The sequence below is a fragment of the Typha latifolia genome, chromosome 9 (assembly GCF_019914945.1).
Source record: "Typha latifolia isolate L0001 chromosome 9, TyphaL0001v2, whole genome shotgun sequence".
Taxonomy (NCBI): domain Eukaryota; kingdom Viridiplantae; phylum Streptophyta; class Magnoliopsida; order Poales; family Typhaceae; genus Typha; species Typha latifolia.
The window spans coordinates 2,567,985-2,582,705 of NC_133094.1; the positions used below are offsets into that span (position 1 = coordinate 2,567,985).

At 36.4% G+C, this 14,721-nt stretch overlaps 1 protein-coding gene across 5 annotated transcripts; it reads left to right on the forward strand.

Annotated features, from left to right (window-relative positions):
• Window positions 1–355: 355 nt before the first annotated feature.
• Window positions 356–14,230, forward strand: LOC140795791 (uncharacterized). 5 transcript variants are annotated; one of them, XM_073148571.1, is made up of 18 exons: window positions 356–555; window positions 669–722; window positions 814–895; window positions 2,729–2,879; window positions 2,986–3,118; window positions 3,393–3,852; window positions 4,098–4,281; window positions 6,785–6,886; window positions 6,998–7,333; window positions 7,604–7,687; window positions 7,770–7,928; window positions 8,726–8,809; window positions 8,975–9,112; window positions 10,177–10,289; window positions 12,571–12,709; window positions 12,805–12,889; window positions 13,175–13,293; window positions 13,707–14,230. In XM_073148571.1, the coding sequence occupies exons 2-17, from the start codon at window positions 689–691 to the stop codon at window positions 13,273–13,275; spliced, it is 2,385 nt and encodes a 794-aa protein (XP_073004672.1). In that variant the 5' UTR covers window positions 356–555; window positions 669–688; the 3' UTR covers window positions 13,276–13,293; window positions 13,707–14,230. The 5 variants fall into 5 exon arrangements, 3 of the variants coding, with proteins under 3 accessions (XP_073004672.1, XP_073004671.1, XP_073004673.1); XR_012110354.1 differs by having other exon boundaries at window positions 357–722; window positions 13,707–13,826; window positions 13,969–14,230; XM_073148572.1 differs by having other exon boundaries at window positions 396–445.
• Window positions 14,231–14,721: the final 491 nt, after the last annotated feature.

Genomic DNA, 14,721 nt, shown 5'->3' on the forward strand with positions numbered 1-14,721 from the left:
AGAGGAGATGGTTTTTATAAATAAGATTCAAATGCAGGTAGCTATTTGCAAAAACAATTGCAACGGCCTGAGAGTCCTCCAAACGAACATACGTATAATTTACCTATGCGTAGGATCCAATCCACCGTCCATCCTAGTCAGATCAGCTTCTCACACCCATCCAGTTACCGCACGGAACTCTCTTTGCGGACTCCGAGGCTAATCTACCGAAATTTGATTTGCGAATTATGGCGGTTGGTGCCGGAACTTGACAAGGGCATTCTCGTAGTTGTTTCCTTTCTCCGGGGTAATTATCGATATTCAACACCCTCGTGTTTACTGTTTCCGTTCCCCCGGCCTCTCTCTCTCTCTCTCTCTCTCTCTCTCTCTCTCTCTCTCTCTCTCTCCTGGTTGCGAGAAGACTCTCGACTCCTTTTCCTCGTTCTCGACTCCAAAATCGCATTTGGTTCACTTCGCCTTTTGTCGTGGATCACATGAAGTTCTTCTTTTCTTTTCCATGTTTCTCTTGATTTCGTTATGGAATTCGCGTTCTAGGGGGTTTTCTTGGTTCCTAGGGTTTTATCTCATCTTTTGAACTCGATTTCTCTTTTAGCTTTCCATTGTTGAGTGGAGTGGGTTTATAAGGCAAGAAGTTTACGCAGTTTGATACACTAATTTGGTGATGACAGGTGAAAGAATTGAGTGTGGAATGTTAAATTTGAACGAGCCTCCTGTTGTTGAAGGTGAAAAGCTGCTGTTTTTTTTAATGTACTTTTTGTTCTTTTGTACTTTTCTTAAAGAGGCAGTAATGGAGATTTATTTGGGGTTTTGTAGATGGGCAGTTGCGGCATATCTATCTGCGGAAAGATAATAAGGCCATATGTCGCACGAAGTCTTGGAATCTTCCGTTTGAAGTGTAAGTTATATGCTTGTTCTAGTTTGTTAAATTTTCGCATGTCGTCATTTATTGGAGCTAGTATCACGAATCTTAATAGGTCAACTAATGGAAAATGTTGATAAGAACCAGTGCAAGTGACACACTTTGGTGTAAAAATATTATTTTCTTGAAATTTCCTATGATAGCTAATAATGATAAATGGCTGTATTAACGGCTTTCGTGTAACTGTGTTTTATTTGGTTATGCGGGTGATCTATTTTGATACTAAAATAACTTGAGCTCAAGGGGTAGAATGGGGATGACATCTCTCAGAATCTTGATTCTTGGCCTTTCGTTGTCGGTATAATTCAACAGTTCAAGAGCCACAAGAGCTCTGTATGCTATTCTTTTTCTGGCTTTGTAGTGTTATTAATATGGATTTTTTTGCCATATTCGGTTCTCTTTTTCTTTGTTCTATGTATGCATCTTTTATTGATATCCTAACTTATTTGCTGGCTCATCAAATAAGAAGGTTGGGAACCATGTCTATATGGTAATTGCTAAGGGCATTTATATCCTCAAACCTTCTCTCATTGATCTAACCTGAAACAACTTAAGAAGGTTGAATTAGGTAAGTTTTCTCATGTTTTCACAAAAAGATGTATAAAGCATGACATTATAAATACTTTTTCTCCTTCAGTCCTCTGAATCTTGTTTTTGAATTTAGAGTTGCAACTACTAGCATTAGAAAATTTGGCAAAGCCATGAACAGCCAATGTCACACATACTTTTGGATGGACCATCAAGGAAACCTGAAACATCATGAATGTTCTATCAACCTGTAACTTTCAAAGCAGATCTGGTGAAATGTCCTGTAAAATTAAAAAAAAAACATGGTGGATACTGGCAAGAAACTATATTAAAACAAGAGGATAATAAGTACAACCATTTCAAATCAGAATAAAGATAGTATCACATGAGGAAAGAAGCAAAGACATTTACACTTGAAAGGGCAGAGTGGATATCGGAATAGCAAAGTTAAAGAAGAAACTGAAAATGCCTAAAAATCTAATGAGAATACGACCAAGATAACTGGGAGTGAAGATGATGAAATGCTATTTTAGGGCCAACATAGTAGTAAGTAGGGGGTAGCGAATGGAGCAGGTTGTAGGTGAAGATTAAAGACATGGTAATGCAACAGACATAAGGATCCACAATGCCTGAGCTAAATATTTTTTCATATCTACAATTGTGAAGAGGGCCTTTGGAGGTTATTTAGAGATATATTCTTGGAAACTGGACTGCAGTGACAGTGACCTGATGAATATTGATGTAAATTTTACTTAAAAGTGTCATCCTGGCAAGAAAACAGTAAAGATTAAGATTGCTGCTGAACTCAAGATGGTTAGTTTATGCAAAATAGGAGAGAGATAGAAAATGGTACAATTCGGCTTAATCATACTCAGGCATAATCCAGATATATTGTCACTTGTGAGGTGAAAACAGTGAAGACAACATATGAATGATAAGTAGAGAAAATAATTTAGTAATATATATCCGGACTACATAAAACATTCAAATTAGTTATTGACATGCTTAGGTGAATCCGCTGCTCAGGCAAATTCACCATTTGGGATATTTATACCGCCCATTCATGTGTTGTGGCTTTTTTTGTAAGGCTATCTTGTGTATACTCAAGAGTTCCTTTTCTGGAGGGTACTGTAAGAGGGTGATGGTAGGACCCTATAGAAGTCATCACGGACACATGTATCAAGATATATGTACTATTTATTTGCTGCATTGATGTTCTTGACTTCTCGTAGTTTATTGTTTTTGATAGAACAGCTTGCTGATTCTTTCATAGTTCTACAGCCCTTCAGTTTGGCCTATAACTAAATTTCGAGAAAGCAAGAAATATTGCAATTCTGGTTTTCCACAATTCCAGATATATCCAGAGCCTGAAAATTCTCATCAGGCCAAGGAGTGGGTAACCTTTTCACAATTCCTTCGGAAGCATAAAGTGGTAAGTTTTATTTATTGGGAATATCTTATTTTTACGTCTAATTGTTAACCCTGGCGTATAAAATAATTTATCCATTAGCTTTATCAAGATTCATATGTTTTTGAAGGCTGGAATCGTGAACTTTGAGTTTTGCAAGTTTTACATACTTGCTCCAGACCCTGAATTTTCACATGCTGTAATTATCTATGAGATGGGAAAGACAACCTTCACATTTAATGAACAGGAGATGGCAACATCTGGTGAGAGATTTATCGTTTCTCTGAAAATCAGGTCCTAGGCATGAATTGTTGTACTTTTGCATTCTTGACTTCTTGTTCAATGCTGTTATGGAGTAAGTTTTTAGTCATTTAAACTTGAAATAGGCATGTCTATTGTTGCTTTATAGTTGATATTTTGCTTCATTGTACTAGAGATCTACTAAGTTTATCCATGCCTTTCTTTAGACATTTTAAAAGAACATTTCAATGGTAACTGCAAGACTGTAAATACTTTAACTTGGTTTATGTCCCTCAGGTCAACTACATAATGATTCCCCAATCTCCAAAAAAAAGAATATTCAGAATCCTTGCAAAAGCAGACGGTTGCAACATGTTGATTGCTCCTCGAACCCAAGGAAATTGCCATCACCTGCAGAGATGGTTATGCACCCTAGATATTATGCTCATAATTTGGGAGAAGAGATTTCTGACAATGGGTTTTCGAATTCTAAGGTAATTGGTTCTCTCCATAATGATGATGGCCTTTGCACTTCAAAGCTTCATCACGCAGCTGTCGATCCCTTTCCTTGTGAATCTATTGAGAATAGTCCTAGCAGTTCTCATCCAACATCAGTTAAAAAGCTTGATGTCCTTGAGAGGAATTATGTGAGGACAGATCCTAGTTACCTAAGAACCCTAAGTCAGACTCATGCTGGATGGATTTTTGGAGCAATTGCTGAGCTTGTTGACAATTCCAGGGATGCTAATGCATCTAGGTATACTTTTCCTCATGCAGCAACTAGTGTCTTTCACTTCTAAATTGCACCTCTTTTGAATTGTTCTTAAATATATTTAATGAATCTTTCCTGTTATCACTGATTTACTTTGGCCTTTTAGGTATAGTATTTCTCTTGATTTTATAAGAATTAACTAAAGCTGTCCTTTTCTAATGAAATTTATCATCCTACTAGGCAAGGTATGTTCTACTTTTGCTAATAAATTTTTTTGTGTCATTCTGCAGGTTGGACATTTCCATTGAGTGTCTATACTCCAAGAAAGCAGGAAAGAAAATTCCTGTATTATCAGTCATTGATGATGGACATGGCATGTCTCATATTGAAATTATGAGAATGCTTTCTTTTGGTCACAAACAGCCAAATGAAGAAGAAGCAAATAATATTGGAAGATTTGGCATTGGATTTAAAGTAAATATGTTTATTAAATAGCCTTCTTCTGATAGGTTTTATTATGTAGCATACACACTGCCTTTGCTAAGCTGAATATACTGTGTACTAGAAGTACCTACAATGCTTCTGACTGCTGCTCCTTTGGCTCAATGAATATTGATATCTGATAAGTAAATATGGAAATTTAGCTGCAAAAAGTTATTTGCTTGCCCTTTTGTTCTGCTTAATGATCCTGTTCATTATTCATGTGCTGTGACATATAATCTTTGTATGCATAACTTCCTTGATCATGTGGTATGTTACCTTAAGTATCGCTTGCCATGGAAGAATTTCCTAAGATGCAGAAATCCACATGCGTATGCTCATCTATAAGCATGTTTCCTGATGTTGAGGATTGAAACGTGTTATTCTGCATATCTCTATCTGGTATTTGTAGTTGTTCTTCAGCTGTTAATCTTGAGTTCTATGTTCTTGTTATTAGGGGGTAATTATGATTCTGCTAATTAACAATCTGTATTTGGAATGAGGCAGTGAAATATTTTACTCCAAATTTGGTGTACCTTTCATGCCATTCTTTTAAATGTATTTAATTAAGTTGCTGGGTTGGCCTGAGATATTTAATTTTAGGGTTAAATTTATTTTATTCTTATGTACTTATGCCTAAAATTATTTTACCCTATATAATTCAAAAAGTTTCAAATTAGTTCCTATGCTTACAACTAGACATGATCATTAGGCTCGAACCTGTCCGGTTTTAACCGGGCTAAGCCCGGCCCGAGCCCGATTTAGGCCCGGTCCAACCCGAATCGAGATGGTAGTAGGCGGCATGAGCTAAGCCTTTGCCCCCCCGGCTCGGCTCGAAAGCCTGATCCACTACTCTTATCTATGGCCCAACCCATAATGCATGCATATCCAGATAATTTTTTTAGTCCCATATTAGATATTTAGTAAATTATATATTAATATATAAGTTAGTTCCCATGAAAGATAATTAAAATATATTCATATAAGCCTATTAAACTCGGCCCAATAAAATATAATATTTTTTATATTTAACCTATTATGTTAGACCTATTATACCCAATCCAAGCTTAATATCTAATAGGCTAGTGGGCGGTAATAGGCTAGAATATTCTAGCCTAGCTCGAGTGATTGGTGGGTCGGGCCGTGAACAAATATTTAAGCTCGGTTGGCCCGAAAAACTCGGCCCAAACTCGGCATAAACCTGGCCCGAAAGCTCGGCCCAAACCCGGCATAAACCTAGCCCAACTAACAACTAACGATGGTTGTGTTGACTAGCACAAGGTGTGCCGATCGACACTTACCGTGCCGACGATGTACTGACATATGGCACAAGGGATGCTGCACGACACCCCTCCTAGGGGCAATCCGCCCATTGTTGAGCTTCCGTCACCATCGACCTCACCATCGTCGTCGTTGCTGTCGTACCGAAGAGCTCCATCATTGAAGGCGCCGAAGCGTCGCAATTGCACAGGGATGCGACATGATGGTGCCTTCATTGATGGAGCTCTCCAGCAGCGAACTACAAGCGATGATGGCGGCGAGCGACGACGACGAGTGAAGGTGAGTAGTCTTCCTCCTCTTTTTTTCTCCCTTTTTTGTGGCATGACTGGAAAGTGCCGTAGGCCATCCATGCTTACGACTAAGGTGAGACCGTTAGTTTTTCTGTCTAAATTGATGGAAAGCTCTCAAAATATTTTAAAGTTGAATAGGGGCTTGAATATTGCCTATTTTAAACTTTTTTATGGACAAAAATGTCCTCTTATATAAGTATTTTTTTCTCTTTAAAGAATATCCACATATTTTCTTCTCTTAAATTTTAGATTGTGTCAACTATATAGTAACTTTTATTAAACCTAAGTTTTTATGAAGTTTAATAGTTGGATCACATCTAGGAATAAGATAAATATGGGTTAAAAAAATAGATAAAAAAATCATCTGTTTTGCCTAATAAATACGACGGGGCATTTTGGTCAATTTGGCATACTCCATTAATTTGGACAAAAAAATTGATGGTTTCATTTTAATCATAAGTACATAGATTGATTTGAGATTTTTTTAAGTATATAGAGGTAACATGATTTTGAGCATTAGGAAGGTGAAATTTATTTAACGCTTACTTTTATCTAATACTTATAATTTTTGTCATTCGTTATGTCTAGTAGGAATTTTATTAGGTTGCTGTTATGGCATGCATATATCTCTTGATGTATATCAACCTGTATCTTCACAATATGAGTTTGATCGTGTCTCATCTAAGGATTTCTACCACAATAAACAATATTCTTTTCATAAGGAAAATGGGGAATTTGATGTCCTATAGTTGTTTCCAATCTCATGCTGCAATATCTAGCATGTCTTGATTAACCTATGGCTTGGTCAGAACTCAAAACTAGTAATCTACTTTACGCGCAGGGGAACCTTAGAGGCTTGGCCATCCTTTTTTGTCACCATCGACTTGATTCTGCAACCCTAACTTAGTCTTTATGTTATTTTGCAGACTAGCACTATGAAACTTGGAAGAGATGCAGTTGTTCTTACCCAAACAATCAGCTCCAGATCTGTAGCTTTGTTGTCCCAATCTTATAATGAAAATAAAGAAGTAAACATGAAATTTTGTTCTTCCCATTACTGCAGTTCAGACTATTTATTGGTTCTTGATTTTGTTCATTTTTGCACTATAATAATAGAGTGATCTTTCTATCTGATGCAGAATCTTGAGATTCCAGTTGTCACATATCGTAAGCGAGGACAATATATGGAAACAGATTTAAATATCCAATCAGAGACCCATGCAGACTATAATTTGAAGGCTATCAAGGAATTTTCTCCTTTTAATGAGTATTTTATTGGTCAAAAGCTGGGATTGTTTGGTGAAACAGGAACCGGAACGCAGATCTATATATGGAATTTGGATGAATGGGGTTCAGATTACAGTTTGGAATGGGATTCTGGGAAAACTGTTGGAAATACTCATTACCATGCCCGTGGCGACATACTAATCCGGTCTAGGAGAGTAAGATCACGTCCAGGACAAATTAGCCAGAAGGTTCTCCATCTATAGTTATTATGGAATGTTTTCTATGTTGGTTGACTTCTTTTCTCTATGTTAATCTACAAAAAGATGCAATCATCAAGTAATGCTGACTGTCAGCTTTGCTAATACTAATAAAACCACTCCATCCCATATGTGCTGGCATCTTTCTTTTTTTTCTTCTTTAGAAAGTGATTTTCTCTATTTCATATTTCTGGAGGATAATTTTCTTTTATGAAAGTATTGATCAAATTCTCTGTATGTCATCAATTGATGGGTCTATAGGTACCGTTAGACTATTCTCTTCAATCTTACTTGGAGGTGATCTTCTTAGATCCACGTATGAAGATTTATGTCCAAGGTTCTCTGGTAAAGAATGTTACCAGTCTGTCACATTCCTTTAGCCAAAATATCAACTCTGAATATTATTACTTATTTTACTTTTTGGCAGGTAAAAAGCCAGCCATTGGCAAAGTCATTGAATAAGACTGCTATAATATCAGATCATATAATGGGAAAAGCTGTTCATTTAACACTTGGAAGGAGTAAGGTAGAGTGGGAACGAATGAACTGTGGGATATTCTTGTACTGGCATGGCCGCTTGATTGAGGTGAGCCTAATTGGTGTCGATGAGCACAATTGCTTTCTGTTGCTTTAGATTTTGATAATTATTTGTCCCTAGGTCATGTTCAGTAAATGCAACATGGTCAGTTAAGGGAAAATAGAATGCAGAGAAATCCGAAACTTTGCTTATCTCCGAAAAGGAACAGATAGTTGTTGTAGTTGAAAGTAGGAACTGAAGGAGTAAATGTAAAAAAACATTCCATACTTTCAAATGGGTTTATGGTTTACCATCATGCTCTGTAAGTGCTGAGTGGATCTGGCAAGAACTCATATTTCCATTTTTCAGTTTGAACTTATTATGGGAAAATCCAAAATTTGGATAGTATCTATTTTGAAGATATTGGAGTTGATTCAGTAAAACCTGTATATTTGGTCAGATATCATACAGTTACTTGATATAGTTACCACAGTTTCTATATTTGTGAACAAGTTATAACTTGTTGGAAATGTTTAGAGGTTGTTAATCCTCTTGATGTTAAGTTATAAATTATTGGTGATGTTCTAAATATATTAGCTTCGTGCTTGTGCAGCTTTTCTCCTGTGGTTTATACTGGAAACCTTCTGTGTGTAAATATATTTCCAAATTTTGTGCTTAAATTAACTGGAAACTATTAGCAAAGCGAATGAGTTATGAAATCCATAGAGTGAAAGCAGGCCCTTTGTCAGTATACTGATGTGATATCATATTTACTGTTGTAGCTTCATGTGTTGTTTCCATAAACTACTTTTTCTCGTGATGTCTACTCTTTATTGTTCCCGTGATATGTACTTATCTTTTTGCAGGCTTACAAACGAGTTGGGGGACAGATACACAATGCAGACATGGGACGTGGAGTCATAGGAGTTGTAGATGTTACAAGTCTAATGGTATGCTTTTTCCTAGTGAAACCTTCGGTGTTCTTTCAATAAAAGTATTTAAAATACCTAAAAGTTTTTTTGTTGGCAAGTGCCAAACAAATGTCTTTTGGTATTTAGGTTATCTTGCAAAATTTTCTACTATATATGGATCAGCTTCTCATGTATCCTTTGCAGGATGTTGGAAATGGTAATGTATGGGTACTCAACAACAAACAAGGATTTCAAGATTGTGAAGCATATGCTAAATTGGAAGAATGGTTGGGTAACAAGGCAGATGAATATTGGGATAACAATTTTGATACGCTTAACTTGGTAAGTTTTCGAGGACAGCTGCCTGGAGATATTAATACAAACATATCAAGTACTGAAATCATAATTTATTTGTCAAGCTATAGTATCTTTATATACCTATTGCCACTTGTGGTTCAAAGATTCTTTGGCATATACAGTAGTGTGATAGTGGTTAAATTGTGAACTTACAAGCTTAAACAAGGATTTAGCAGATGGTTGGACAGTGCTGCCTAGCGTAAGCACCATGCCTCTCAGGAAAGGAGAGAGGGAGGTAGGGATAGAGAGGGGTAATGAATTGAAAAAGAAAGAGAGGCAATGTTGATGGATGCTTGTCATCACCGTGACCCCTGCCAAGTTGAGAGGGGCAAGGAGGAGGTGATAAGATAGAATTCTCCTCCTTATTCCTCTGTCCAGCTATGGCTGCAGCAACAGTTGTTGCAGCAACGAGCTCTCTCTCTCTTTTTCCCTCCTCTCTCTCCCTTTCCCTTTTCCCCCTTTGCTTCCTAGCAGAATATGTAATCTATTGCTATTTGAAGTCTCTTTGGGATCTTTTGTAAGTTCCTAATTGCTATCGAAGTGTTGTAGAAAACTTACATTTGATTTTTAATACTTGACACATTAAGAGGCACTACATGCTGGTATAGTAGCAAACCCATGTCAAATGGTGGGGGCCATGTCTTAGCCTTACATTGGAGGACTTGTGTGGGTGAGAGAGAGTAAGGGATGATGGTGGTGGTGGCAACAAGTCCATGAGGAAGCCCTAGTTCACCCATAATATGACATGATCCCTTCTGAGTTGACTTTGCTGACCTAGGACAAGTCCATCCTTCTTAATTATGGGCCTATCCCAGCAAATTTGCAGCTTTAGGATGAAATATATAATTAAATTATTCTTGTAGCTCACAATAGAATGTTTTAAGAAAGCTTGCTATATATGGATCTTGTTGTACATATTAGTTGCTAGCTGATGCTGCAATATAATCCTATTTTCTTCTTCAGTCTGAGTTGGAGCATGGAATTAGTTTTACTATGGTGGTTGAAATTAGCTCAAAAATTTTTGTTCTGACAAACGAATGTTGATCCAGAAAAAGGGGAGTGAACTCTATAAGCCAGATCATGAGTGGGTACAGTGTAACAAATGTCGGAAATGGAGGATATTGAGTCCAGATTTTAACAGTGACAGTTTGCCTCTAGAATGGTATGTCATTTTCATTTCTCATCCCGCTCTATATAGATTGCTTTTGTAATGCTAATCTATATTTTAAGATTTAAGAGAAGGTGATTTGATTAACTCAAAATCATTTATTTGTTAGATACTTAGATTATATAAACTGCTTGCACATCGTCATCAGGGCTGTTGCAGTTTAATTGCATTTAGTATTTCGATTTAGCATATAAAACTGAATGCGTATTTTTTTATAGCCTATGCATATTTTGTTATAATAGAGTGAACATAATTTACAGATGTGTACACTAGAGTCCATTATTGCAAATCTAAATATAATTAAATTATGTTTTCAGGAAGTTTCACCCTATTGATATTTCAAGAGATAAGTAGAAGTTCTCTAAAACGTAATGTCTATTTCTCAGAGATGGTTGACATACTGGCTAGACATTAAAGAGTAATAGATAGATCATAGGTTGTTTTGAACTCCAACCTAACAACCATTTGTTTCCATTGCTCATGGATGATCAGTATGATGACTTTTTAATGATGTATCACCAATTTTAGTCCAATCTTGAATGGAATAATATTTTCCAAAAATTAAGAATGAATCCTTTTGATGTTAATGGTACAATACAAATAAAAGCTTGTAGTGATTTCAGTCCTGTCAACCTGACAGATTATTTCATGTTTTCTCTTCTAAGCTTTAAATATCTGACATCTTCTTAGAAGTTGGAACAATACTCTAATTGTACTTCAGACTGGAACAGTAGTATGTTGGGGGCATATATGATGGCTAATTATCATCTTTTTGTCATCATGAGGGGAGCCTATTCCCAACAATTTTGAACTATATGAGAAGGTACCAGAAGAAGGCACCTGAAGAACTGGGCAGCATGAATTTTTTTTTTTAATATATGAGTCTAACAGAATCACAGCAATTGAATTGCTGAGCCACATCTAGTTTGTTCGATGTTTATTGATCCTTGTCAGCCTTTTTACTTGTAACTAAACTTACATTGTCTATACTCAAATTGGATACAACCACATTAATCCTCAGTACTTCTGAACCAGTTTTGCCCTTTGTCTACCCATTTTGAGCACCTTATAATATTTTTGCTCAGCATCTAGTGCATTATGTGATCTCTGTTTGACACTTTTACATCTTAAAAGATGTCTCTAGTGTTATCCTCTATTTGTAGTAATTTGGCTCTTTGGGTTTCCCCAGAAATAAGGGTAGCTGACACAAAAAAAAAGCTACTTTCTTCACTCTGCAAATGAGAAACAAGGAGGGAAAAAAGGCAATTTCTCTTTGTGATACCTGAAAATGGAGAACTATTTGCTTTCTCATGGCACATAGTATGAACAATAAACAGAGTATTTATTGGCATAGTTGGAACTTCGAAGGACATTAAACTTTAGGTCTTGTTGAGGCAGCTGAGCATAATGAACCAGAGCTCAATGCCGATCAAGATAGCCTGCTGCTATGCTGAGTGCTGTCCGTTTATGCTTCATTCTGTGGCCAACATTCCTTCCTTCCACCTTAATTAGGTTCCGCACGGCTTTGCTTCCAGTATTAAATTAATGAGTCAAGATTTCCCTTTTTCATTTGGAAACATTAAAAAAGGTGGGGTGGAAGTTAGGTAGGAATATGGAATTATTGCATATTCTATAAAAGCATAAGAAAAAAAATACCCTCTGTGAGTTTGTGCAGTGTGCAATTTCTTCTGCACTTTTTGAAGTCTTCATGTTTCATTTTCATGGAAAATATTTTAAAAGAAGATTTTTCTTTAGTGTTAAGTCTACTTAGACCCCATGAATTATCACTGTCTTTTATATATACTATTTAAACATTTTTATTATCCATAACATCTTTTAAACTAAGAAAAATATTTACATATACCCCCCTTAAACTAAGGAAAAAAAACTATAGAGTCCTCTAAACGAAAAAAAGAAAAGAAAATTGGTTCAAGGGATGAATGTGGTAAAAAAATAGTTCAAAGAACATACATGGAATACGGTGATAGTTCAAGAGGTTTAAGTGAAATTAGACATTTTCTCTATTATGGAGATCTTCTTTATTAGAGTTAACGTCTTGATTTGTAATGTTGGAATATTACTTTCTTTTCTATATGAATATTTAGGCATCTTTTATGGCAAAATCTAATACGGGAAATCTAAGTAAAGACATAATGAAGCATAAAAGAGAATTTGGACTTCCATATTGTTTTCTCATGGTCATGTTCTTGTGGTAGTTTCCATTATCTTTCCCTCTTGTTATACTATTTTTATCCGTCTAGTTCCCTTTGGTTAGGTTTTGTTATATGCCGCCATTTCATGGAAAATGTGAGGCTCCTGAGCAACAAGTTGGGCGTGGGGTAATTACGGTAGCTGCAAAAAGGTCTGGTTATGACACAGAGCAGACCATAAATCAACAAGAAACTACATCAAAGGTGAAAATAAGTTACCAAAGCAGTATTTACTAATTAATGCTAAGCAATCTGGACATCTGGCTCATTAATAGCTTAATTGATTTTGTATTTCTCAGAAAGCCAATAGCTCTGCATTCAATTTTGACAGTGCAAAGCAGTCCGCGAGTATTACCCCAGCAAATTGGGAGGCAATATCAGATGGTAAGCATGTTAGTTTTGCTTGAAACATGCTCCAATTAGCAGCTGCAATGAGAAGGTGGATGAAACCTTTCTATGTTAGAGAAGTTGGAAGTCCACCAATAGATTCCTGAATGCTAATACAGTGTTTTTTCAATTATAATGCTGGTAGCAATTTCATGATTTTCTCACAAAACTGGCTATTTTTCATAGATTCGCACAGTGCATACACATGCTGCTGAAGATAGTTTAGTCATACTTTGAACAATGTTGCTTCTTGTACTCACATCTACCAAGTTTATCCTTTAGATGATTGTGGAGAGGACTCTTCCCAAACCGAAGATGACATGCCTCGGCCTACCTTGAAGAGGCTGCGTAGGGGACCTGCAAGGAGTTGTAAGAAATTATAAGAAACTGCTGTATGCCAGGTATGCAATTTTTACCTCTCTCTCTCTCTCCAAGCACACTCTTGGTTCCTAAAATTTCTTGATACTGTCTCTCCATAACATGATCACTCGGTTCCTCATCACATATTTCTTATGTTGGAAAATTCTGTTATGTTCTATTCAGGAAGTTATGGACTAACTAATTTGACGTCTCTGATTGTTGGTTGAGTTTAAACCAGAAAATTACTGCAATGCTTCTCTGCATGATCTATGCAAGCTGCTAATGACTCCATAGCTAGAACTTGGAAGTATTTGCCTGCAGCTCAATTTCGTATTGCACTTGAATCTATGCGTGTGTTATTCATATAAATAGCTTTGCTAAGTTGTCCGTGAGGATCACCAGTAAGAAAGAATTTTGATTTGATGGTGAATCTTAGTTACTATTTTGTCTGCAGATTTAGTGGACTCTCAGATGCAGACACCACGAGTTCTTTATTCTGGAGTGCTCAGGACCTTCAAATGGCAATTCTCAGAGCCTTGAATATCTCTGAGTGCTGCAGCATTCTGATCTTTAGGTTATTCCAAGTTTAATTTAACATTCTAATTGTCAGAACATGTCCATTAGAAGATCCTCTTTTGCTGTAATCTTGTAAATGGTTTCCTTTCAACTGTCAATGATGAGAGCTACAAGGCATTCTGATCTCAAGACTATTCCAGGTTGGATTACAGTTACGGAAATGCAATCAAGCAGCTTGGATAAAGATATTGATGTTTTCATCAATTAAAAGGCAGATTGACTTTTTCTTCCCCTGCTTTTTTCTTATGGAGAAAGAAATCGCTACCTTGCCCGAGATGGTTGAGAGAATATCTCAAGGACTCAGCTTGTGCATAGTTAAGGTTACCAGGCATTAGCTGTCTGTGAATACAACCACGTTTGTATTGCAATTCTTAACATGAATGGCATGTATATTTATTCTAACCCGCCTGCAGACCATGTTTCTTTGTATTTTAATGTTAACTTGAAATGAGAGCGTATGTTTCATGGCCTTATAAAATTATATATTGACCTTTTCCAGTCCACCAGCTTTTTCCTACCATCCATGCCGAGTTCACGCAATTTAACCACAGCTTTCAGTATAAGAAGACTTCTCCACTAATGTTTCTCTCTGGGAGATGTCAATTCCCCGAGTAGTAGTGCTACGTATTTTCCTTTGTCTGCCTATATAAATGTATCTTATGGCAGAAATAATAATGTAATATACCGGAGATGAGTATTATAAGAGTAAACTAAAATAATTGTTAATTCATAATTTTGCCACGTAGGATATTAAGGAAAAAGCCGAAATATTTCCTTTCTAACTGGAGTTCACATGTGTTTCATCAAAAAAAAAAAAATCTATGGGAATTGTAGGTACTGAGAAGAGCACAATGCTGTTGTTGTAGTAGTACAAATATAGAGGAGAGAGCAAG

Coding starts and splice junctions, on each gene's coding strand:
- LOC140795791 (XM_073148570.1), top strand. CDS start 662: ATGACAGGTGAAAGAATTGAGTGTGGAATGTTAAATTTGAACGAGCCT. Junction 4,282..6,784: donor GATTTGGCATTGGATTTAAA/GTAAATATGTTT, acceptor GTTATTTTGCAG/ACTAGCACTATGAAACTTGG. Junction 10,290..12,570: donor GACAGTTTGCCTCTAGAATG/GTATGTCATTTT, acceptor CCCTTTGGTTAG/GTTTTGTTATATGCCGCCAT.